This window comes from Panthera leo, chromosome D2, assembly GCF_018350215.1.
Source record: "Panthera leo isolate Ple1 chromosome D2, P.leo_Ple1_pat1.1, whole genome shotgun sequence".
Taxonomy (NCBI): Eukaryota; Metazoa; Chordata; class Mammalia; order Carnivora; family Felidae; genus Panthera; species Panthera leo.
In genome coordinates this window covers 64,168,897-64,195,217 of record NC_056689.1, presented here as the reverse complement: position 1 = coordinate 64,195,217, position 26,321 = coordinate 64,168,897, and the positions used below count along the sequence as shown (strand labels likewise).

Genomic DNA, 26,321 nt, shown 5'->3' with positions numbered 1-26,321 from the left:
CAGCATGAATTTCCCAGTAGAATTGCAATGAATGATGAGTGCTTAGAGGTAAATGAAAAGTAAGCAAATCTGTAAATGAATTAATAAGGAGCAGAGATGAGCAACATATGAGGTAGGGGTAACAAAGACAGAATATATGGAGTGCACGTCTGCTCACATTTGGGGGTGACTGAGGAGGACGGCATGAGTTCGTTGCTTGTATGCTTCTGCATGCCAACTACCTGCCATTGCTGTTTGCTCTTTAAGCTGTTTCAGCAGAGGCCGACTGTGTAATGTATAACAATAGGAGTCCGTGTATCGAGGAAATGTACTGTTGATGAGTCTTTGCGGGAAATGCAAAAGGAAGCACATGTCTCATTAAAATCAATCATTATGTTCATATACACACATTAGAACCTTACAACAAACGTGGCCCTTTCTGCCGTAGAAGCACATGTGTGTATGCGATGACGTAGGGAGTGCTGGGGACCAAGTGTTGGGTGACCATCTTGTGTGGTTTAATCACTGCAATGCTAGAATTTTCCCTCAGTGTCAGTTGGCCATTGAACATGTACCACATTTGAAAGAGTCAAGACATGTGAACCAGGAGAGTTGCCCACAGAGCAAAAATGCTAGATGAGGATTTTTGTTGATGAAGGTTCATAATAACAATAGATAATATTTTAGGGGCCAGTTCTTTACACAGTGCTGTGTAAATAACCTCCCATTATTATCTCCTTCAATCCATACATTAACTTTATGATACTAGGACTATAATTACTCCCATTTTAAACATGAGTAAATAGAGGCAGAAAGAATGCAATCAGCTTTGCAAGATTACAAAGCTAGTGGCAGAATTAAGATCTAAATCCTAGAGTATGCAACTCTTTTTTTTAAATTTTTTTAATGTTTATTTATTTTTGAGAAAAAGGGAGACAGAACATGAATGGGGGAGGGGCAGAGAGAGAGGAAGACACAGAATCTGAGGCAGGATCCAGGCTCTGAGCTGTCAGCACAGAGCCCGATGTGGGGCTCGAACCCACAAACCATGAGATCATGACCTGAGCCAATGTCGGACACTTAACTGACTGAGCCGCCCAGGTGTCCCTAGAGTATGCAAACTCTTAACAACAAACTATTTGTGTCTCTAGAAAGATTTGGGCTTGTATTTGGTTGTGACCCAGCAATAGCCCTAAGAAAAGACATTGAAAGGTAGGATAAATAGTACTAGACTTTACCTAGAAGTAGAAGAAACCAGACAGAAAAAAGAAAACAGTCTTGGAGAAAAGCCAACTCAGGACCTGCAAATGATCTCTCTGGACCTATTCACCACCTTCTGAACCACCTTAGTCTGTAGTTAGAGCTAAATTCAGGCAGCACTATCATGTCCCTTCCGATTTTGTCTGGTGGATGTGTTTCTTTCAGAGAAGCCTAGAAACAAGTGTTCTAAAATTCTGTCATTCCTGAATAGCACAAACCCTCCAGGGGCATCACGTGGGGATGGGTAAGAGAGGACTGCATGCCTGATGGTGGCCAGAGCAAAAAAAGACATGACGAGTGTGTCTGAGACGTGTGATTCCTAGTGTATCCGTCTGGTGTGGATGATGAGAGGGGGTCTGACAGCTTTGGACAATATCCATCCTCCTCTGGGAAGGGAATATTAATTAATGATGATGAAGAGCACTTTGGCTTAATGGGCAATGACAGTTTATCCCAGCCAAGTGGAAAGGGCTGTGTTGGGAGTCAAGCCACCTGGCTGGCAAACTGGGGATGCACAGAATGTGTGCATACATGAGTGGGCACAGTGGGCATGATGGAAGACATAACCAATGAGCAGCACATGTTCTATTGCACACATAGTGTCTTCTTCACACTATGAGTGCACCTCTTTAAAAGAGAAAGCCGAACAGTTGCGATGATGTACTGACACCTTGACTTCTTAGGGAAAGGCTGCCTCTTATAATCCAACATAGGAATTAGAGAAGAAAAATGCTTTCCTATCCAAGATATATTTCTTACTGGGCACAGAATGTACCATCTAATTGTATTTAAGGTTACTTACTCTCTCCTTAGTAGGGTAGTGTTGCCTGGTTAAGGCAATAGGGAAGAAAAGAACACTTGGACATTTCGGGGGGAGTGGGCTCTTTGATTTCAGAGTTACCCCTGACCCCGCTCTCCCTGAGTATGTGTCTCTCCTGGCTGCAGTTCTCTCTTTAGAACAGAAAAATATCCTGTCTCCAAAGCCTGAAGAAATTATGGTCACAGATATGTTCTCTTTCTAGCTACACTTGTTGATTCATATTTTTTATTCTTTCCAAATTTTGACACTTTGGATTTGTAATTAATGTCTGAGACAGAGAGGGTAGGAGGAATCATCTCCCAATCCTCAGTAGAGTCAGAAACAAGCAAAAACTCCTGTGCAAGGGTTTTCCTAGCTTAGCCTCCACATGCAACATGTGAAAGAAAGTTTGGGAGAGAAGAGCACCCTCTAGAGATGCATATTAAAAAAACAAAGGAAGAATATAGGGTTCTTCGTTAAAATCACCAAAGAAACCCAAGTCCCAGCACCGAACACATTCCCACTGTCAAAAACAATCTGTTCAATGAACGTATAGTTACTTAGACATTCTAGGTGCTTTATCGTCAGTGCTTGGAAGAATGCATGATAAATAGTTGATGCTCAAACAATATTTATGGGATAACTATTAAGGAAACGTACTGAAGAATGAATAAAAGGTAGCCTCAAGTAAGTATGACATCCCATCCCTGACATTTCTCTCAGAATACTCTAGGATGACTGAGAAATTTGAAGAAATAGTAGGGCCCAAAGCATTAAGTGTGTGGGCTCTCGAGTTAGACAGATTGAAGTGGAGTCCAGCTATAAGGTTCCCTGGGGAATGATCTTAGGGAAGTAACTGACCCCATCCAAACTTTGGTTTGCATACCTGTAAAATGAGGACATCACTGACTCTGCCATTTCGAGTGCATGAGAGATTAATGTGCTCATGCTTACAAAACCTTTCGTATAGTGCCTCACACTTCATAAGTACTCAGTAAATATGGGATAGTGTTATTGCTGTCCTATCTTCTAATGCAGAATTCTTACTACCTATTTTATTAAAAGCAAAATAAGTCTTATACAAAGTGACTCTTCTAATATTCACTTTTGTGAGGGAGTATGGTGGAGTAAATGATAATCCAAAAGTTACATTAGAGTGGGAGACTATAGTGTGAGATCTGTCAGGAGAAGTGCTGATGACTATATCATGGTAAGGAATGTAAGGAGCCCTGGAGAAGTTTGGGGGAAGACTGATGCTCTTAAAAACCTACACAGTTGTTGAGAGCCATGATGTCGTCTGGGGGACAAATTGGAGGTAAGAGAGGAAGAGTTGGGGACAGTTAGGGGTTCTGGTTTCTGGGAAAAGAGCTTATGGAGCTGGGTTTTGAGGTATGCCTGGGTAGAGAAATTTCTGGATATTATCCAAGGGAGTTGGGGACAGCCTATGTGAACAAGGAGAGTAAAATAAGAGAAGGGAGGGTGGCACTCCAAAGCTATCATCCTAGGGCACAATGAATGTGCCAATATATTTGTGTCGGCTTGAGGTTTGAGCTGTAACACTTCATGTTTAAAGTCTAATCAAAATGGTATTTGGGCTCATATGATATTAGAGAAGAAGAAATAATAACTGATTACCTTTGAGACTTCTGGTATCAAATTCCCCATATGCAAGGCAAAGAAAGATAAGTGGCTTCTCAATACACTCAGCATTCTTGTGCAGAATTCAGAAAGGTAGAAAACGTAACAGGTCTTTCCCCAAAGGAAGACGAACTCCCAACAGTGAGCTGTGTCATTCCCACAGGGGAACATCTTCCTCAGAAACCGTATCCATGTGAAGGCATGTCTTCCCCGGGACTATTACTTTTTCCTGTCCTGTTCCATCCTTCAGCCCCACCTCATTCCAAAGCAGCACATACTGTAAATACTGAGGGAGGTTTTCTCGCAACATAAACATGTCCCCCCATCCTCAGTGGAACCCCAGACGCACTGTTGTACGTACAACTACACACACATTCCATATTTTGGGCACTAACACCACTCCCTTGATTTCCAAAGTGATAGCCAAAGTAAGAGGGTAGCGGTTGCAAGAACCGTAGCGTGAGACCTCACGAAAGAGCCCTTGAGGAAAGCGTGTCACGCATTGGACACACACAGAGATGGGCTTCTCAGGCTCGGAGCAAAAGGAGCAGTGGATGAGCACAAGAAACTTAAGAGCAGGGGTGACCGTCTCTGCAGACCAAAGAAGCAAGACAAACGAAAAAGACACCACAAATGGGATTTGCACAGATAAAGTGCCCTGGCCACAAGAGGAAAATCAGCAGACCCACTCCAGATCCGTCCCTTATTGTCACACGTTGCCTCTGCCTTGGCACGTTTTTATTCCCCAAGATAAACCTGAAGGCCATGCTGCCAAAGATGAATTACAAAACGCAGCTCTCTGCTCAAGTGGCATTTGATAATGCCACGCAGTCGGGGGCCAATAAAGTCACCGCTTCTGCAAATCAAATGAACCAGCTCCTAAACACATATAACCCTGCTCTGACACTCTTGCCAAAAAAGGGAGAGGGCAGGAAGGAAAATGGGCAATGAAACTACTGGAATAGGTAATCATTTTATTCTTTCCGAACTTATCGTAACCTAGAGTGTCGCGTGGTTAAGACAGCATTGCTTCTCATGTGTGAGTATGCTGTGGAGGGAAAATAGGACTTGGTGAAAATTCTGATTTATGAAATCTAATTTTTAAAGAACTGGCAGTTTAGTCATATTTAAACATGTAACAGCCTCTGGAACATATGCAAAACCAATATGGGGTTCCCTGGCGAGCAGTCCTTGTAGAGCTGGGATAGTGAATAACTAAATATTATTTGTAATTGACGTACCATTGTCGGGAGGTATAGCGCTCCTGGAATTTATGTCTTCCGCATTTGTCGAGAATCAACAATGCAGAAGAAATTGTCTGCTTGCTCTCGAAATGAGGCTTGTTTTCCTAAGTAGTTCAAAGTATTCCTCCCAGCTACTCATTTATACCATTTATTTGCTTAACAAACTTGTCGTTCCAAAGGAGTACGAAGTTCGCCCAACTCTAAATTACCCCAGATGCCAAATCAGCAGGTACAAACTAATGGGGTTTGACTGTGTCAAAAGCCAAGGTAAAAATGTACATATTCTGTTGATTGAAACCCAACCTCTTTAAGTTGAGAAATTCAGAGCTGTATTTGTTAAAAGGGCGTTGGAAGTCAGACAGATCTACATGCGAACCCCAACTCTGTCATCATAAGCAATTAAAATTTGCCTACATCTCAATTTCCTCATCCATAGAATCCAGGTCCTAGCTGTTAGGCAGGTTTGTAGTGAGTGTCGGATGTTTTATATATAAAACACTATGTTTTATGTATAAATACTACATTTTATATATGAAGACACTATGCACTGGGCATAGTGCCCAGTCTGTGCTTCACAAAGCCACTCATTGGGTTCCGGTTTCCTTATCCTCAAGATATGGCTGCTGATAACTCTATCTCATGGTTACTGCAAACATTAAGGGAGGTGGCTTGTGCACAGCCCTGGAATGTGCTGTTCCACACATTCAGACCTTTCTCCCATTGGCCCCCACTCTCCCTGGGTTGTCATAATTCCAAGTAGAATATAAAAGAAGTATAAGTGCATTTAATACATTCTAGAACACTTGAAAAATACGGTACACACTAATGATTTGTTATTGCAGTTTGTCAACTTACCAATTATTACCTCTTTCCTAAAGTATGGAAGAGAGAAGGCAATCATATTGTCAGAGCCAAGGAATTAATAAGGACTGTTTCTAGTGGGAACAAGGTGCTATAGGAATGCAGGAGGGAATGATTTGACAGTTTAGGGAAATCACTGTGTCTTTATATTTAAAAGCTGTTCTTTTTTGTTCAGTGTATTTCAGTGACTTAATAGAGTGATCTTTTTACAGAAAAAAAAAAAAGGGAGAGAAAAAGCAATCATATTTGGATCATGGGCTTTAACTGACCTTTTCCAATTGCCTAAGGCTGTAAATAGCTCAATGGTTTAGACAGTTGTTAAGAACATGGTCTGTGGAGCCATAAGTAGAGTTAAATTTCCAGGTCTGCCACTTACTATCTGTCTGACCTTAGGTAGCATGACCTTGGAGAAGTCACCTTACCTGGATGAGCTTCAGTTTCCTCTTATATGAAATAGAATGAGTGATACTTAGCCAAGAGTTTTAAATGAGATAAAGTATTTAAGACCATGGGTGCTATGCCTAACATAAAATTAAAGTAGTCCTATTTATGAATCATTTACCAAGCACCACAACTGAAAGCACCAGATTTTAACTCTAGGCAACTGTAAGATACCACCAACTTACCTGAGAGGAAACAAGAAGCTTCTATCGAATTTACAACACAATACCCATACCATAAGGGTCATAGACCTATTGCCGTGTATCCCACAGTTCAGGGAATCATTCTGCTTGAGGATTACCACCTCTCCACTATCCCCACCCTCTTCTTCCTCCACAACAAGTGCTCACAGCTGAATTGGACAATCTGCTTTTTTTTTTGTAAAGTAAATAAATATATCCCATCTCAAATTGATGTATTTTTCAGCCATGTCAATTTTTCCCAGGTAGCAGGGATAAAGGGAATGTTCTTGGCTAACAAGAAGATTGACAACCAAGTGAAGACTTTCATCACGTATAACAAAGGCCGAGACTGGCGTTTGCTGCAGGCGCCTGACACAGATCTAAGGGGGGACCCCGTGCACTGCTTACTGGTGAGTGTTCACATTGGAGAGGAATGTTCTGCACAGTGAAGGGCTGGAACTGGATATTAAATAAGCAGATGAAGATCGTTCCAGGGCTTGTTGCTTAATCGGTGAACAAAAGGGGACAGGGCTGGGAGTGAAGGCAGAGTATGTAGAAAAGGGGCGCTGTGCTGCCTTGTGTGATAAGCCAAAGAGATAAGAGGACTTGAGTAAGTTCCTTGCTCATTTCAAGGATTTTGAGTTGTGACCAGGTTCTGATGAGGACCTCAAATTGTAGTTTAAGGGAGAATGTGATCCTTTCCATCTATGGTGGGGAGATACACCCTTACTTTTGCATGAATGATTTGTTACATATCCAATGATACATAAATTCAGCTGCAAAATTGATGAACTGACAGCAGAATGTATAGGTGTATTTTCCAACAGAGATGTTTAATCATACTTTCAGAGGAGTTTATGCCTCAAACAAGGGGTAAGAACCACTGATTGAAACCCTCACTTGTACCCTTTGTAATGTGTTCCATCCATCTATGTCTCATTCTGTATAGCTGAGATTGGTACACCATGGCCTGTGGGGCAAATATGGCCCACCAATTGTTTTTCTAAATAAAGTTTTACTGGGACACAGTCATGTTTATTTATAAATTGACTCTGGCTGGTTTTGCTCTAAATGATAGAATTGAATAGTTGTGGCAGGGACTATGTGGTCCATAAAGCCTATAGTATTTACTATCTGGCCCTTAAGAAAAAAAGATAGAAAGTTTACTGTACCCTGCTGTAAAGTAAAGCTTTATTTTAGTTGCCTAACATTTGACACTGTGTAGATAGATCCGCATGAATTTATTTATATATTTGATTATATGAAGGTGTCCAAGAGAAGGATCAGAGCTGAGTCTTGCCTTCAGGGAGTTTGCAGTCCACTTGAAAGACACTCGATTAATAAATGAGAGAGTAGAGGGTCACATCTCACTCTTCATGGTGGTTTTGGGGCTTCCCTGTGCTTGATACATGGATAGATACTGAGTGAATGCAGAAGGAGGGGAGGATGAGATTAATTGCAAAACAAAGTATAATTAAGTGCTAATTTCTGTGAAACAATTTATAAAAAGGAGAGATCAGTATGTAAACCTAGAGGGGAGACTTCTTAGTTTTAGTAAGAAAGTTTTGTATACACACACACACACACATATGCACATATGAGTGTTTGCAGTCTTCATACAATTCTCACTTTGATGCTATCCACACTCAGCTTGCTTTGTCCCAGGAAGTCTGAACAGTCACTTTGCAGGTTCATCTCATACAGCTGTAGGCGGGTCACCCTTGTACTCGAGAAGATGCCAGCAGCCATAGCTTGACCTCATTAGTTGCAAAGGATATCACAGTTGTCACTGTGCATCAGGAAAGCGGGTTACAATTCAGCCTCCCACTCAGCTACCATCCTTATTACTGGCAAATTACAGGGGGGAGCGGGGGTAGTAAGTGCACAAAGCCAGTGACAGTAAGTAAATGTAACAGTTATTTATTGAATACCCACTGTATACAGGGTATTCATTGTCCAGTAGCTTTTTAAAAAACCAGAGCCACCTTCCAAGTATAGCTATTCCAAGTCGGGGCATTGTGGTATTTAGCCAAAGAAGCATGGGATGCACCAGTGCTTTAACATAGCCCTCCATCCTACCGTGCATTTTGGAGATAAAAATGCCCATGAGAGCGAATTAACCATATCACCTGACGAGGCTTGCCTGTGACCACTGTGGCATCATAAATGCGTGGGTGGAAATACCTCTGACACAAAGCACTTAGTGAAGGGCCCCCTGTTACAACTTCAGCCCAGTTTTAGGAAGTCTTATTGCCATGCCTCCAAAATATAAACGCAGTATCAACTTGTTTACCCATCTCTACTGGGACTGTTCCAATCTAAGCTGCCATCATTTCTCACCTGCCCTGGAATGAAAGGCTCCTAACTGGTCCTCCCGTCTCTACCTGGCAATCTCTTCTCCACACAGCAACCAGCGTGATCTTTTCTTTTTCAATCCAACTTTACTGAGGTAAAACATACATAGAAAATACCCACTTTCGGGGCGCCTGGGTGGCTTGGTCGGTTAAGCGTCCGACTTCGGCTCAAGTCATGATCTCACGGTCCGTGAGTTCAGGCCCCCCGTCGGGCTCTGTGCTGACAGCTCAGAGCCTGGAGGCTGTTTCAGATTCTGTGTCTCCCTCTCTCTCTGCCCCTCCCCTGTTCATGCTCTGTCTCTCTGTCTCAAAAATAAATAAACGTTAAAAAAATTAAAAAAAAAAAAAAAAGAAAATACCCACTTTCAGAGTATAGTTTGATGAATCTTGACAAATGTTATGGACCTATGTAACCACTACCACAGTCAAGATAGAATATTTTCATCACTCAAAACTTCCTTTGTGTCCCTTTGCAATGAGTTTTCACGCCCCCGGTCCTAGGCAATCACAAATCTGCTTTCATTTACTATAGATTAGATTTCTCTTTTCTCAAATTTTATGTCAGTGAGATCAACTTGAGCTTTAAAAATTCGGGTCTTGTTCTTAAGGTTTCTAATGACTTTCTAATTCGGGTAGAGTAAAGTTCAAGTACATTACCATGGCCTGCCAAGCCTCATATGGTCTGGCCCCTGTTTTCTTCTTCTGCCTGTTCTTCCGCCTCTCTCTCTCCTTCTCTACATAGTCCATTGTGGGGGAAGACAGCACTTTTTTGCATACCTTTAACTCACCCTGCTCATTTATGTCTTAGGCTCTGCATTCACCATTATTTCTCTTAAAATGCCTTTTCCCTCGTCTGGCTTTTTCTTGGCATTCAGATCCTTGCCGGATTACCTTAATCTAAGAGGCTTCTTAAGTTTTTTCTAAGAGTTGACTCAACTCTTTTTTATCCACGATCCTTCTCGTTCTCTGAAATTAGCACATATGTTTGTTGACTGTCTTGCCTACCTTCCCCTGCTCAAATATGAGCTCGAGTATAGGAACTGAGCTGGCTTTTGGCCACTCCAAAGAATAAGCTCAAGAATCTTACCTGACACGTGGTAGGTGTTCAACATGTGTTGTTATGGGTGTTGTTTGTCTGAAGTCGATGTTCCACTGACAGGTGTTGGTTGAGTTTCACATTTCAACTTGAGTGGAAACTTTCTCTTGCCACTGACAGCCACACAGAGGGATTCATAATACCCATCCCTGAAACTAAGAGGCCTAGGTTGACCCCACAGTTAAGAAAATCAGTAGGCTCATTAAGATCCAGGAGAGATGAATTAATGGGCTCTAAATGTATGGCACCCAGGAGTCTTTGGCCTGCCTCCCTCATTAACTCTCTGATGTAGTTTCAATCTGAGTTTTAGAAAGCACGCTGAGGAAAGGCAATGGCAAAGGGAGTGGGGAGCAGGGACCAAAATCACTTATAAAAATCTGCCAAAAGCACAAAATAGAAAAGAAAATCTTTGAGCTACAGGAGACCCAGACTGTTAAGAACCTTCTTTATGCTTGGGAGCTGGTGGCAGAGAGGAGATAAAAAGTGATTTTAGATTGTGAGTACTTGGAAAGTGACAGTGTCACCAAAAGCACAGCCTAGTGATTAGAAAGGAGATTTTCCAGCAGGGCTGTTTCAAATGTGGAGTGGAACAGGTTCAGAATTACAGCCCCAAACGGAATGTTCCTGGTAAAATGTATTCTATAGAAATAAGACATCCAGAGTAATTTGGGGCTGTATTTTTGGGACTTTTAGACTGATTGCCTGGAGGGCTCAGCTAGGATTTCTTTTCTCTGAAGAGTGCATTGTACACTTAGATGGGGTATTACAGGTCATGGTCCACCTGCCACCAAAGCCTCAGAATTGGGTTCCCAAGAGGCGAGATGTGAGCTGAGCCTGTGACAAATCCTGGGTCCCTAGGGAAAGCAGAGTGTTCTGTAGAGAGAGGCTGTGACTTCTTTATGGATTCAGTTGACAGTTCTCTAGTGGAGCTAAGCAGCCAGCTACCCCCAGGAGATTCTTGACTCTGCTTTCTGCTCCTTTGCACTGGCTGTGACTCCCCACGCTGTGCTGGATTGGAGTGCAGCTCAATGCCCCCAGACTCAGCCTGCTGGTGCAGAGCCCTCTCTCTCCCAGGCTGTTGACTCTTTACTAAGAATCTAATGGATTTCTAGCTCCAGTTCAGGGTCATAAATAGCATAAATGTGTGAGTTCAGGCGTGGATTTGGAGGATACTGTTTAAGACCTTGGCTGCTGCCTTACTGATAAAAGGTCTGATTTGGCTTTTCAGTACAATACTCAGATTAGGGGCCCTAAGGATAAGGGTACCATGAAGATGAGACCCAAAGGCTGTCAGTGCAGAGGATGGGGAAAAGAGGAGGTGGAATGAGATGCTGGTTGACTCTTAAATAATCTCACAGTTTTTTAGTTGATTTAATTCATGGTGGGGGGGGCATATCTCCTGTCATTTAGTAATTTTTCATTGGTCAACCACAATGCTCAGAAGACAGTAGCTGGTTAATGGATCGGTTAAATCCAACAGACATTTATTGAACACTTACAATGGCCAAAGGATTTTGTTGGTTAAAATAAGAAATAAAAGAATAAGACAAAAGAAAGGTAACTTGGAGCTAGAGGTCCGCAATGGGCTTCAGGAATCTGTGAATTCCCTAAAATTGAACATTAAACTCTGTGTGCATATGCCTTTGTGTAATTTTCCTTGGGATGGAGTCCTTAACTTGCCTCAGCTGCTCAAAATCTGAACCTGATCCTGAAGAGATTAAAGACGAGAGATCTAGTTGCTCCTAGTATTGACCAGTTGATGATATGCCATGCCCTGTGACTGTGTGTGAGTAAATACACAAAGGATGGTTTCCAAACATGTATGCTGCACCCTTCATTGTCTGTAAGTCAGCTGCTAGGTCTTGGTGGTTTCAAGGTACAGTTCTGTATTTTCTTAACGTGGAAAGATAAGGAAAATAGATGCCTTTGTGACAAACTGTACTTTGACTCTTCCGAATTGGGGATAACTCTGCAAAGATACTCCGGTATTTCTGACTTGGTAGGTAATGGGAGAAAAGAAGGGAAGAAGGCTGGAAAGAAGGAAGGAAGGGAGAGGTAGACAAAGTGCCCCTGCCTGGGCAAAATGTGCATAACAGTTAGCGAGCCCTGTCCTGTGTCCTGTGTCCTGCAGGAGTTGGCAGTGGCATTATAATAAACCTCTCTATTAAGTTTTGGTGATTTGACTTTGACGGATGTTCAAAGCTGGTCAGGTAGAAAAGTTTAACTTAAAAAAGTAAAGATAAACCACTTAACATTGGTTTTCTTTGAGCATTGATGCAGGCTCTATAACTTCCTTGCACAAATGGAAGAAGGAAAAAAGAAAAGCCACAGAATATTCTCCTCACACCAGCTGGGGGCAATCCAGTACTGCAAATGTGAGAGTGGAGGAAAAAGTGCACCAGAAAGAGCACGTCTAATGTTGCTGCTACCGCCTGAACTGGTGTCTTTTCTTCTCAAATTAATTTATCTCGGGGCTCTGAAAGCCATAGCAACAGAGCAGTGCTGAGGTGACCAAGCCAGAATGCCCTCTATTCTTTGGAACAGCCAGGACCAGATATCAAATAATCCTTGATCAGGCCGGGTGGAGAGGGAGCATCACAATCTTCTAGACTGTTGGGTGGTGAAGTAGGTGGCAAGCATCTGGTTCAAGATTGCAAACCAGGTGCTCCCTTAGCCAGGGATGTTCCCTCTGTGGGGGACACAAAAGTCCCTCCATAAAGCCATGGGACTAGGCTAATCCCCTAAGAGTTAGGCATGTCTTGGAATGCCATGGCGATAGTCACATTAATCTGATTATGCGGTTTATAAATAAACCCAAGATACTTCTGGCATTGTTCCTAGGTCAATTCCCAGGAATTGTTCCTAGACCTGTTTCAAAAGGTCTTGTAAGTCCTAACGTAAAGCATTGCTTCATGTTTCGAGCATTTATTGACTGCCTTTTTTTAGATTCTGTGCTGGGTTCCACAGAAGACTCAAAGTAGCACTTAAAGTTTTCTCTTTGTTTGTAGAGTTTCTCTCTTAGGGAGGTGGTTTCTTATTTGTTGAGTTTATCTCTTAGGGAGATAAAACTGTAGGTACCTCAGACAGATAAGACAAGATTGCAAGTGGTCAAGTAAACAGCTGTAAATCAGAGAAGGAGGGGAACCTGATAGCCTGTCGTTGTCAGGAAAACTTTCATGGAAAAATGGTTTGATATCTCTTCTTTATCCTGTCTTAGCATCTATCTGAGTGCAATGCAACACTGTCCTGGAACTTCTGGAACATGTAGCAGTACCCGTCCTCATCTTCCTCTTGGGCAAAAGGAAGCCAAGCATTTAGTTCCCACTGATTCTTTTTATTTGTATTTTTAATTTTTTTTTTCATATTTATTTATTTTTGAGAGAGAGAGAGAGAAAGAGCACAAGCAGGAGAGGGGCAGAGAGAGAAGGAGACACAGATTCCGAAGCAGGTTCCAGGCTCTGAGCTGTCAGCATAGAGCCCCATGTGAGGCTGAAACTCACAAACTATAAGATGAGCCAAAGTCGGACACTTAACTGACTGAGACACCCAGGCGCCCCCCCCCCCCCCACCTTGTGCCACTGATTCTTTTTATAAGGGAAGCCTTCCTTCCTCTTACGGAGCATTATAAAGTAAAAATTCCTTTTGTGAAAACTTTCTATGAAATTTCCATGCAAAACTGCTCTTTATTACTATCTTTCTCCCTTGAGAGTTTACCTTCTGTGTTGGCTGTGAGGAAGGCCCTGTTGCGACCCACAGTTTTATTTCACCAGTATTTGGGCTACTTTTCTTCCTGAGATTCATTTGTTGTTTGCCATTTACTCTATCCTATATAAATGTAATCACTGTATCTCTGTAGCTTTCTGAATATCTGCTGGCTGAGACTTACGGAGCAGAATGAAAGTAATAACAGAGATACATTGGTGATTCCAAAAACTCAAGTCGATAAGATTAGAAAATAATCTTTTTGAGAGATGAAAAGAGATGTGGGTTCAGACACAAACTTGTAGTTTTTGACAACTCAGTACCAGAACTATTTTAAATGAAATTCGTGTAAGATTTATTATCCTGTATTTGAAAACTGTTGATAGCTTCATCAGAGAATTTGATCGAGATTGTTACACACAGACATCAAGTCCCTTAAATTTTCATTTAGATTGTTATTACCAGTACATTTTGTCTACAGGTATGACTTTTATATTGAATAATACTGATCCTGATAATTCCCTGACATGGATACTATGTCAGTCATCTGATAGATGTTAGGACAGTTTCACAAGCAGCTTCTTCTGTACAACAGAGACCAAGTTCTCCCGTGGAGGGTGGCTGGGAGGTGCCATCTGACTTCTCAGAGCCCTCCCAGTCTGACCAAACCTTCTTTTCAGACTTCATATCCATCCTTCCTCCTCACTGTAACCTGGCTGCCTACTGTATTATAGCTAAACTCATTCTGCTTCTTTTCTTTGTTATTGATATCAATTAGGCCTGAACTATCCTTCATCCTCCTGAACATCTCACCTGCTGTTCATATTCTACACATCATTGCCTCAGGCACCATTTTCTCCCCAAAGCCTTTTTCTGATCCAGCGTTGAACATAGTTGTGTCAGCCTCTCAAACTTCATATTCCGTCTGTATTGATCTTATGACTGTTAAAATAGTCTCTCTTTATGGTAATCAATAGAAAGATCTTAAGCTATATATCTCATAATGGCAAAGACCAAAATTTAGTCAGTGTAAGTCTTTCATAAGCTACATCTCGTGTTTTTCAGATAGAGTACTAAAATATTTCTTGAATGACCAAATGGCAATCAAGGCAGTAGAACAGGCCTAAATCAAAGGGGCCCCCACCTTCACCAATTTGGCAGCTGTCTTATACTTAGTGGACCCCAGGTATCTGTGGAATGAAAGGTGCGTGCATGGATGGATGGATGAATGGGATGGATGGATGCCCTGAAACTGGACTTTAGATGACCTTTTTGATTATATGCTTTCATGACACTCATTTCTCCTCTTCTCAGCCCTACTGCTCACTGCACCTTCACCTGAAGGTCTCTGAGAACCCCTACACCTCAGGGATCATCGCCAGCAGAGACACAGCCCCCAGCATCATAGTGGCTTCAGGTAAGAAGCTTGCCTGGTTGGCTTGCTGTGGAAGATTGCGTTTATTTTCAGAAGCTAGATATCTGTGCTAGAAACTTAATGAGTAAGCAAAAAGATATTTTGAAAGTCAACCTAAAGCCATTGACCCCGTAGCAACTCTGCAGAAAAACCCTGCTCAGATACAGTGTTTACAGTGTAAGTCCATCTCGAGCAGTGGAGATGGCCATTACAGCCCATTGTTAGCTTTTGTGAAAAGCTCCTTTCACTACTGATGATGTGCTCTTTCTAGGTAACATAGGTTCCGAATTGTCAGACAGCGACATCAGCATGTTTGTCTCTTCAGATGCAGGGAACACCTGGAGGCAGGTGAGAAAGTATCCTGGGTCAAGTTGCTGCAGTTTCAATGACATAAAAATTGTTCAACTGGGTTAAATTCTGAGAACTCATTCAGCTGTACATAAATCCTAAAGCTTGTCAATGTGTTTATTTTCCTGTTTTGTTTTATGAGAGTCTTAAAGTTTAGCAAATATTTGTGCAATTTGTTTGTTTGTTTTGTCATTCAGTAAAAATGACCCTTTTTCAGAGTCTCTATGTAAGAAAGCTTATAAGTGACAATGAAACCAAATCGGATCTGAAAGAATTTTTTTCCATAAAAGGACACCAGGATCCTAAAGAGTTTATCATATTGGGAACATGGAAGCTGGAGGGTAGATTGTATACCCAGCACTGAGCTGCCCCCATAAATTCCCCTTGCCTCAGAGTCAGAATATAGAGGAATGCAATGATTCTGAAATAGCCATTACCCAGGTGGTGTTCTGAAATGTCTATATGTTATGTGCAGAAGACAGAGTCATAACCATCAGGGTGCATATGTTAGGAAAAGTAGAATTGGAATCACTGTAAACCAACATGTTTAGCTTAAATGCTTCCTCTCTTTCTTCTAAATGAAAATTAGATACCCATAGCTTATAAAACAGGCATTTAATGAGATTTAGCAATCATAACAAGATATGTGCCTAATGCACGGTTGTTACACTTCAATAAATATGTTTTAATAACCTACTGACGTTTAATTATCATACAGTAACTAGCCCCGTAAATTGAAATCTAATGCACAGGTAATCACACAGAAGTGAGAACTCCCTGCTTTATGTTTTAGATAGAGATGCCCATGTTATAGTCCAAGTTACCATTTCCTAGCTTCTGACCCCTTATGGACCCTCTGTATGATTCACATGGTTTGAGGAGAACAAGGCAGGAAAGATGTTTGCTTAAGAATCCCCAGGGCTATTGCTGGAGCCTGCTTCAGATTCTGTGTCTCCCCCTGTCTCTGCCCCTCCCCCACTCATGCTCTGTCTCTCTCTGTCAAAAATAAATAAACATTAACAAAATTAAAAAAAAAAAACAATAAAAAGAATCCCCAGGGCTAGTGATCTTGGAGGTATGTAGGAACATGGACTATTAAGCTTCCTCTGGAGAATAGCTCGAAAGCCAGGATCCCATTTTGTTTCTTCCAACACCCCAAACAAAGAAAAGGACTTTTTACATCTGTAATCCTGAGGTACGTCTTAGATATAAGAAACAAACAAAGGGAAAAACAATCATGTCTGTAGTGTAACTGCAGACAAGGTGACACCAACAAAGCAATTATGAAAAAACCGCGCATATCTCATATAGTGAGGACACAAAACTTGTTTGTAGCCCATCTCCATTTGACTTCAAATTGGTTTCTCCACTTTTGGAGAAAAACCTAAATGACGCGTGTACCCAAAGATGATTCCATTTGGATCAGAACTCCTATATGGCTTGCTAGAGAATCTATGAATTGAACCAGAACAGCTTTCCTCTGAAATACTTGGAAAACTTGAAATAATTACATCTGGAAAGGGCCCTATAACTCCGCAGGTCTCGGACCCGTGAATTACTACACACATGGTCTTGGGTAAGTCACCACATCTCTCTAAACGTTAGTTTTCTCATCTGTAGAAACGAGAATGCTGGGGTAAAGTTATCTCTAAGGCTTCTTCCATCCAAAGATGTTACACAATATGATGGTTACCCTGCATTCTGAGAAGTGGGTCCTAAGTGGGAATCAACAGAACTTGCCATAAAAATATGGGAATAGAAGCATGAATACATAACTGTTAATTCTTCAGGTTCATTTGTGGCACACCTAAAATCATTTTGTACAGTGCCAGTGGTATATGCATCCCACCTTGGGAAGCATTATTTATAAGTGTCTTTCCAAAGAAGTGGGGACACCTTGGTGTATCATGGGAAGGACTTTTCCTCCTCATATGAAGGCTAATTCTCTGAACTCTGGGTGTGTGTCCATGTGGATGTTTTCCTCTTGCAGATCTTTGAAGAAGAGCACAGCGTTTTGTATCTGGATCAAGGTGGAGTCCTGGTTGCTATGAAGCACACGTCTCTCCCGATTCGACATCTCTGGTAATGGCACTGATCATGAGTCATGCACCCGATGGTTCCATACTGCTAAGACCAGTTGAGGAGTCAGGCTATCAGTTGGTGACGGTGTTTGCAATAAACTGTCAAAGTCTACTAGAACAGCATCTATGCCTTTGCTCTATTAAAATAAGACATCGCCAGCGGTTTCACAAGAGGAGGAAAGGAGACAGAGAGAAGGAGGGAAGGAGGTGGGGGTAGGGCTGGAGGGAAGGATATTGAGAAAGACCGAGATTCTACCCCTGAGAGAAGAGCTGCATTATGGTTTTCAAATATGACAGTGCCCTCCCCAGTACCTTACTCTTTGAGCACACTTGTGGGTACAGTGGTGTGTCAGGTAAAATAGGTAGAAGTCAAGAGAGGCTTAACGTGTGTCCGTTATGTGTGTTCTGCACAGAGATCAGCAGTTCGGGGCAAATCTGTCCCTATCTCATTTCCCCCTGATTCTATTGGGGGAAGGAGGTTACCAGTCTGCACCTCTACCGGTAGGTCTTGCCCAGATGGACATTTAAGGCCTAACTTCCAGAATGGTTTCTAGTAGACTCCTTCATCTCTGTTTTTGAAAAGGGCTCTCTCCACAGTGCAAGCTTGTTCAAAACCAAAAGCCTGATTTTCCGCCTGGTGTGAGTTACTTAGGAGACTGAAGAGAAAACTGTGGAAATAAGAGAAATGGAGGCTTAGCGTGGGGGAAGGCATCCGCAGGGAAACACAGAACAGAGGAAACATCCTGGGTGACCTTCAGAGTTGCAGACTTCTCTTACTCGCAAGAGCCAGTCCTGTACCCATTCACTCAAGGAGTCAGCCAGGATGCAAAACAGTGTTAAGAGGGAAGCCACCAAGGGTTTGATCTCTTGGAGGCAGCTGGTTCAAGTCCATCTAAGTAGGTCTTACAAGGCCATTGCTCTTCAGAATCACCAGTAAGACTTGCTGCTAGATTGCACTGAGGTTTTGGAGAGCGTCACATTGAGATCTAAGATCTAATAAAATATCCAAATTAAAAAAAAATTCTATCAAAGACTTATTATCATTCCCATTTCATGCAGCTCTCCCCTTATGGCTGTTATAATACATCTGGGTCCCGAATCGCTTGGCTAACTGTATTTCTACCTTCTGATGTAATTAAGAGTACGTATTCACATAAAAGGCTCACTTTGACAGTGTCCCCAGTACTTTTAAAATGTATTCTTCCCTGGCTGATAGTATTTTTCCTCTGAAAGGATTTTTTTTTCTTTTGAGATCTGATGCCTGTTATTTTTTTCTTTCATTAGGTTGAGTTTTGATGAAGGGAGATCTTGGAGCAAATACAGTTTCACATCTATTCCACTCTTTGTGGACGGGGTTTTGGGCGAGCCTGGGGAAGAGACTCTAATCATGACGTAAGTGGAAAACTATGATGTCCTCTAGTCTTAATAGAAATCCAGGAATATGTTGTGTTTAGCAAAGCCTATTCACTTTGCTACTCTTATATTTGAAATTGCTAGCAAGGTCAGTACACCTGACTTCATGATTCCTCCGCAAAGGGGAAAGAAAAATGTGGGCGTGGCCAATTTCTTGGCTCTTTACTAATTAGGAGACCCATACTGAGGGCTGGCAGCACAAGGGCACAGTCTATTTTTTCCTATGCTGAATGGGTTTAGGGAAATTAGAAATTATTATTTCAACAGAAAATAAAACTATAAATTTAAAACTTTAATAATAAACTCAATATATAGAAAATCACAGGCATATAAGAATGATTTCACTTTAAGGCAGAACGCAGAGCTTGATCAAAACCCCACAAAGGATTTTATTTTTCCCTGGCTCTTTACCTAACCCAATTGTGAGGCATATTAGGAAAACTGTGAGAACAATCTGTTCTTGTGAAATTGCATTTGCACTCATTCTTGTCTGGAAAGTGACGATCATTAATTTGTGAAAGACTTGATTAATGAGTTGCCTGCTTAAGGGTTTCAAAACATGAGCTTTGAATTTGAAATATGAAACGGTGAGTTTTTTTTCTTCCCCTGGAAAATTAGACATGGAAAACAGAGAGAAGGTTTTAAAGTAGTCGACCTTGTGATCAAAAATCATAGTGAGTAGTTGGTACATTTTCTAATTTTTTCTTCCCCTTTTTTAATGATAGAAAAGATCAACATAAATTTAATATGCCTAATAGCTACCCTTTGCCCCTGGTATACATAGCTCAATTAGCAATTTGTTCCATAATTTATCTTTATTCAGTTTTCATATTTGCAAAACTCGGATGAAAAAACACTGACTGAAAAGGCTACCTTGTGGCTTTTATCCGCGGATATCTATGGTTGGTGATTCAAATGCCTCATTATATACCCGAATTTCTCTGAATAAGGAGAGTGGAGTGCACAGTGTAGGAAGCAGTTCTAACTAGTTGGCCCCATTGACCACATTCCCTAGGGACTGGTGGGAAGGTAAAATAGCATGGAAACCATGGGAACCAGGGATATTAGCAAGAGAACCTACAAGTGTAATCTTGGACCACATAGAATGCAGCATTTGTAATGTTTTTCTTACTTTCTTTTTTCTTTTCTGTCAACCAACCATTCTTGTGGTACGATACGCAGAAGTGGGTTTTTAAGTCAGACACCCTGTGTTCTGAATCAGCCAGGTCTTAGTTGTTTCTTTGCATATCAACAATACTCTCTGGGCCTGAAATTACTCAGATGTGATAGGGTGCCAATAATAGTAACCCTCCTCATACATGTGCTTTGAGGATTGACTGATATGATCAATGTAACGTGTTTAGCATCATACTAAGTTCATAGCAAACACCCGGCAAACGCTAGCTATGGGCCCTGTTACTCTTGTGATTATTTTTATCATTTTGAACTCTGTAGAGTGTTTGGACACTTCAGCCACCGCTCCGAATGGCAGCTGGTCAAGGTGGACTACAAGTCCATTTTTGATAGACGGTGTGCCGAGGAGGACTACCGACCCTGGCAGCTGCACAGCCAGGTAGGACGAGGACAGCTGAGGTTAAGTCCTGGGTGGAAGGCATGGGTCATGTTGGGGGAAAGCTGGCCATTAAAATGTAGGAATAGGGGGTTCTCTAGGTTACACTGCCCATCTACCGCTTTCTTGCATGTTTTGTGTTCCACAGCGGTGAGCAAACTCAACATTTATAGCTTGTGGTGAAGTAATTTCTTTTTTTTCTTTATTGTCCTAGGAGATAATGAGATAAAATTCAAATGTGCTTGGCTTAGACTTACAACTCAAAATGAAATACCAACTCAGCATGCAGATCCAAACATAATTTATCTGAGCATGTCATATGGTTGCAGGGTAGGGGCAGGGGTGACAAAAGGATCTTCAGTTTTATCTAGCAAAGCAGAGATGTAAAATAACAAAATTATGCACGGTGAGCAGTGCCAGTAAAATCCTCTCCTGTTGCCCTGTGATTCCCTGGGATTGGGTAGTGCCTCTTGCCTCCTCCAAAGGTACTCTGGGTACAAGGGGGCAGAATTATCAATAGGAAACTTTCCTTCATTCTGGCCCCTCCCCTGATCAGCTCGTATCAGAATGCTTGGACAAAAGCATTTTTCTGTTGATTTCCCAAGGTGGAAGTCATTCTACAGGTCTCTCTGAGGACATGGCAGAGATTCTCACTGCACAGCCACCGCCATACTCAGGGAGGAACCCATCGTCTCCCCAAACCTAGACTAAGTACACTTGACCCTTGAAGTCAACAGGGGTTTGAAATGTGCAGGTCCACTGACAAGCAGACTTTTTTTCAATAAATACAATACAATGCTTTAAGTGTATTTTTCTCTTACTTACGATTTTCTTCATAACATTTTCTTTTCTCTGGCTTACTTTATTGCAAGAACACCATATACAATACACATAACATACAAAGATGTGTTATTCAACTACTTATGTAATCAGTAAGGCTTTCAGTCAACAGTAAGCTATTGATAATTAAGTTTTGGGGAAGTCAAAAGTCATATATGGATTTTTTACTGTGCGAGATGGTCAGCACCTCTCACTCCTGTGTTGTTCAAGGGTCAAAGTAACATATTTACATATAGATGTGTCGTGGAGCCAGTTAAAGTGAATTTGCTCAAGAAACACAGTGTATATTAGCCTGGACAAAACTTTTTTCTGTCCTTGAGACACAAAGAAAGCTGCATTTGACAGTAAGGGCTGCATCAGTTAGCATCATATACTCTTCGCAGACTCAATAATAAAAATATTACGTACATTGCTGTTACTTTCCCTTTTGAGATGTGCAATCACTATGCTATTCAAAGATTTTATTTATTTTGTGGAGAAATACTGAGTTTACTTCTCTCACTTGTCTGGTAGTTGGACATAAAATCAGTGCCATAAAGCTGTGTGGGCAGAGGCATAATAAATTGAGGCAAAATGGATCTTTATACTTCTTAGGAAAACCCTTCTTTCATATGCTCATAAATGACCAAATGCATAAATCTTTTATTACAGAAGAATTAGACTTAATTACCAGAGATTTCTTGGCAATACATTTGTTATAAGCTGAGTCTTGGCTATCTGTGTGTCCCTCATAGCACTGGACCTCAAACCTCGCCAGGTAAAGGTTTGCTGAATACATCAGGAGTGAAGGATGGTTTTTGACACACCCTCACTGCTTCTTAGAATTGCATTTATAGTTGCATTCTACACCAGAGTTCTCGACATCAAAAAGGAAATCCCATTGGGGTGCCTGGGTGGCTCAGTCGGTTAAGCGTCCGACTTCGGCTCAGGTCATGATCTCACAGTTCGTGAGTTTGAGCCCCGCGTCGGGCTCTGTGCTGACGGCTTGGAGCCTGGAGCCTGTTTCCGATTCTGTGTCTCCCTTTCTCTCTGCCCCTCCCCTGCTCATGCTCTGTCTCTCTGTCTCAAAAATAAATAAACATTAAAAAAAATTAAAAAAAAAAAAAGAAAATGCCATTAGTACAAAGTAGGTGACCTATGTTCACATTACACTAAGGTTTGAGAACATCTCTCTGAATGTCCTGAATTGAAGTAGGGAAGGTCCAAGTGATGTGCCCAACTGAGTGAGATCCTTGTCTCCTTACAGGGGGAAGCATGCATCATGGGAGCAAAAAGGGTATATAAGAAGCGAAAATCAGAGAGGAAGTGTATGCAAGGAAAATATGCAGGAGCTATGGAATCTGAACCTTGTGTCTGCACGGAGGCCGATTTTGACTGGTAAGCTTGTGCTGATACTCAGTGTATCAAATCTGTGTGAGTCTTAATGAAAGCTGAGGTTTGAAATAATAGTGACATATATAGAGCTAAGCGACAAGCCTCGTATTCTTATGAAATTACCTTTGGAGGACAACATTTATTGGTTATGGGCATGTGTATATGGAAAAACTAGGAATTTCTTTGGACTGAAAGAGGATTCAGAAGATGTCTTGTAGCTATCCCCACATATTTGCTAGATCTCAGGACAAAAAGGGAGACCAGATCCCCCCCCTTGAGTTGCTTCAGACCGCAGCACTGAAAACAGTAAGTTGACTTTTCAGAGAGCAGATATATTTGTGCTCAAGGTAAAAACTTCCTAGAATCTAGGTTCCTAGTAGTGGAACAATGAGCTTATAAAGCAAAGTAAGTTTGCTGTCACTGGGAGTTTTCAGTCAGTGGTTAGTTAGCTGATGATTGTGTATGCGAGCTATGGAAGACTTTTCTGATTTCAAGGCCAGGATTCAGTGGCATTGGCAGTCTATGGCTCTGTGGACGTGGTGGTATGGGAGACCTCTCCCTTTACCAGGATTAAGCTAGTATAAACCAGAAAAGTGCTGAGATATTTGAGCACGATAGCATTCTTCCTGAAGCATTTGATAAGCAGAAAGCTAGCCTGTGTTGTCAGCAATGCCCTTACTTTGTTCCAGGTCAGTGTTGGCATTCAAATGAGGTTGGAAATTATTAAGGATGAGTAGGTGGTAACTCCCTTCATCATATCCATCTCATTTTCTGTTCCTTTTTCCTTTCTTCTTTTTTTTTTCCCTTTTTCCTTAAATTTATTTATATGTTTCGGTTTAGAGAAAACAATTGTTAAATATATATGTCAATGTTAAGTGATTAAAACTTGACGTGCGTAAGGAACCAAAGTTATTCCTTTAACATTGGATATCTACCTACGTAGCAATCATAGATCACTTATCTGACCGTCAAAATATCAGTGCTGGGCTGAGATACTGTGCACATACACATCATATAGCTTAGGAAATGGAAGTCTTCTCTCATGGTAGACCTCTGGAAACATCCTCTGAGTGAATAGTTCTGTGCAGGCCTGCCAAAATTGGCCACCAGCTCTCAGACCAATAACCCAAGGCTGTTTCCCTCTTTTGGTAGACAAGGCAAGCCAAGAGCCAGTGCTAGATCTCTTGGGCTCAGCCAGAGGACAAGAGAACTTCAGTTACATTGGAGCTCACAAGGAATTCTGCAGGGGCCTCCCCAGCTGTAACTTCCATTGTAGCCAGTGCAACATTATTACAATGATAAAAATATATTTTTCCTGCCCTACCTTTCAGGACTGACACCCTGAAATGCATTCATAAGGAAAACTTCCATGGAATTTTAAAGTCATTTATCCCATCCTTCTTTCCAACTGTTTCTCCTTTATCTCCTCTATTCAAAGAGGATTTGTAAAGGATGACATTTTATCTTAGTCATTTAGCTTTGGCCTTACCAAATAGTCATTCCTTTGTAAAGAGCAAATGTATTCTAGTAGAAAACCAAAGAGAAAAAATGAGATGAGATGTCTTGATTCCCTGATGTCTCCTGGAAGTGTTGGTTTTGGGGCAGTCTTTTCCACAAGGTTCCACAGTAAATGAGTCTTTTGTTATTGTCATGTGTTGTTTTTCTTCTTCCATTTTAAGCTAATCTAGAGTAAAAGGAACACAGGGTAAGGAAGGCAATTAGGCTTTGCCCTTCCCTTAACTCTGCCTCCCCTACAGTGTTGGCCCAATTCTTATATTCATTTGTGACTGGAATCTACCTCTAACTGAAATGTATTCTGAGAAGTGGTCAATGAATCATAAACGAGGCCATTGCAAGGTTTTCTAGTCAAAAAAAGGGGGGGTTTTGTTACTGCATGATTTCTGAAAATATTTTGGAAGACTCACCATGACTTTGTTGAGTTTCTACCAGTAGCCAAAGCCTCAATGAGTCCACTTGACTATAGCGTAATAAAAGGTGGTTGTCACTAAATGTTCCCTCTCGGCTTGGCTCTCCCCTGGATGTTCCCCCAGATGACCTTGCCTGCCATCCCCAGCACTTGTAAAATAATTCCCTGAAATGAACACCGGGTATCCTGCAGGCAGCATTTCTGAAGTCTTCCTCTCCATACTGTGTTGAACCAGCACCAAATCCAGCTGATATGTGCAGGATTCTAAGTGCCAGCTGCCTGGTGACAGGCCCCATGGCTAAGCCTGTTTCTCCCTTCCCGACCCTTGTGTGCCAACATCTCACCTCCATCACACAGATGGGCCGATTCATACTAATGCTTGCTGGTGACTGCCTGTGATTTGTCTGTGCATGTGGAGGTCAATTTGTTGTCAATCTCTGTGCCCAAGTTCATCCTCCAGAAGCCAAGAATATCAGGCCACACAGAGGGCTCTGGAAGCAAGAAAGAGAGGAGGCTGGGAGAAAAATCTTTGACTCTTGCCAAGCAAGGGAGAGGCTTGCAAGCCGTCAGTCTCCACTGACAATGCTAACTGACTAGGACAAAATTTTCCTCAGAGAAATGCTCATGACATTCCTGAAGGACATTTCCTTTTCTGCTGTGACTTTGAAGCATATGGCTTGTGCACAGAGAGACCTGGCTCAGCTCTACTTGGTAGATCCAGATGTCTTGGAAAAGCACCCCAAAGACATCACCAGTAATGAGAATCGTACCACATGTGGCTGTGTTTGTGTCAGTGATGTTGACACTGAGGGTTGAGCTCCCACCACTGTGTGTTTTCTCTTTGTAGCTGTCTTGGGGCCCAGCCACCATCAGTGTTATGTATTCTCCTAATGAGAACATAATCTGCTCTCTCAGCTTAAAGCCGTTTAATTGGAACTATTGGTCATTGAGTCTTCATCTCTACACAAGCATCTCTGTTGCTTTCAAGTTATCTCTTCCAGCATTATCCTGGGTAATTGACAGATATTCCACAGGGGAAAAACACTTCCATTTTTGGAAAGGTATTGATTTGGTGAACTCTTGTTTGTTGACCACTTGGCTAGAGTAGAAGTTGGCTGTGGACTACCATGAAACCATTCTCAGTAATTTTGCCGCCTACTGACAGGTTTCTTTTGGCTCTTCCCCCCACAGTGACTACGGTTATGAGCGACACAGCAATGGTCAGTGTCTGCCAGCATTTTGGTTCAATCCGTCTTCTCTGTCAAAGGATTGCAGCTTAGGACAGAGTTATCTCAACAGTACCGGGTGAGTTTCTGAAGTGATGACCTTGAGAGGTCATTCTCTGCTGTTTTTCAGCCTGTGTGAAACGTGCACAATTACTCCTGCTTGAAGACCAGGGCCTTTGCTTTACAGCACGAATTATTTGTTTTTCGTCCTTTTAGTAATGTGGCACAGATTTGTGTGAATAGTACAAATTTCGTCTGAGAATGAGACCCCACTTGCAAATAAAGAAACAAAATGGGTTCCTTAGATGGAGAAGATGATGATGATTATAATAAGTTTCTTCATTTTATGATACTTCATTTCAGAACTATTTCTGTGAAACTACCCTTTACTCTCATTGCATCTCTGTGAAGAAGGCCAAGTAAATATTTCATAGGTGCACTTCCTGTTTTATCGATGTGGAACATAGAGCGAACAAAGAAGCTCAGTGACTTATCACAAGTATAAAGCTGTTCGTGGAAGTGTGTTTCTTTTTCTTTCTGTGTCCAGTGTTGACACATTTAAGGCATGCATC

The 26,321-nt window shown here is 41.7% G+C and overlaps 1 protein-coding gene across 6 annotated transcripts in view; it reads left to right on the top strand.

The window, feature by feature from the left end:
- Nucleotides 1-26,321, top strand: part of SORCS1 (sortilin related VPS10 domain containing receptor 1) — a 508,818-nt gene that overhangs the window by 395,348 nt on the left and 87,149 nt on the right. For all 6 annotated transcript variants that reach the window (XM_042908548.1, XM_042908547.1, XM_042908549.1 and 3 more), the window contains exons 10-17: nucleotides 6,668-6,814; nucleotides 14,871-14,973; nucleotides 15,242-15,318; nucleotides 17,309-17,400; nucleotides 18,684-18,791; nucleotides 20,268-20,385; nucleotides 22,469-22,599; nucleotides 25,715-25,828. In XM_042908548.1, coding sequence (XP_042764482.1) covers nucleotides 6,668-6,814; nucleotides 14,871-14,973; nucleotides 15,242-15,318; nucleotides 17,309-17,400; nucleotides 18,684-18,791; nucleotides 20,268-20,385; nucleotides 22,469-22,599; nucleotides 25,715-25,828 — 890 coding nt within the window. The remainder of the gene's footprint in view (nucleotides 1-6,667; nucleotides 6,815-14,870; nucleotides 14,974-15,241; nucleotides 15,319-17,308; nucleotides 17,401-18,683; nucleotides 18,792-20,267; nucleotides 20,386-22,468; nucleotides 22,600-25,714; nucleotides 25,829-26,321) is intronic.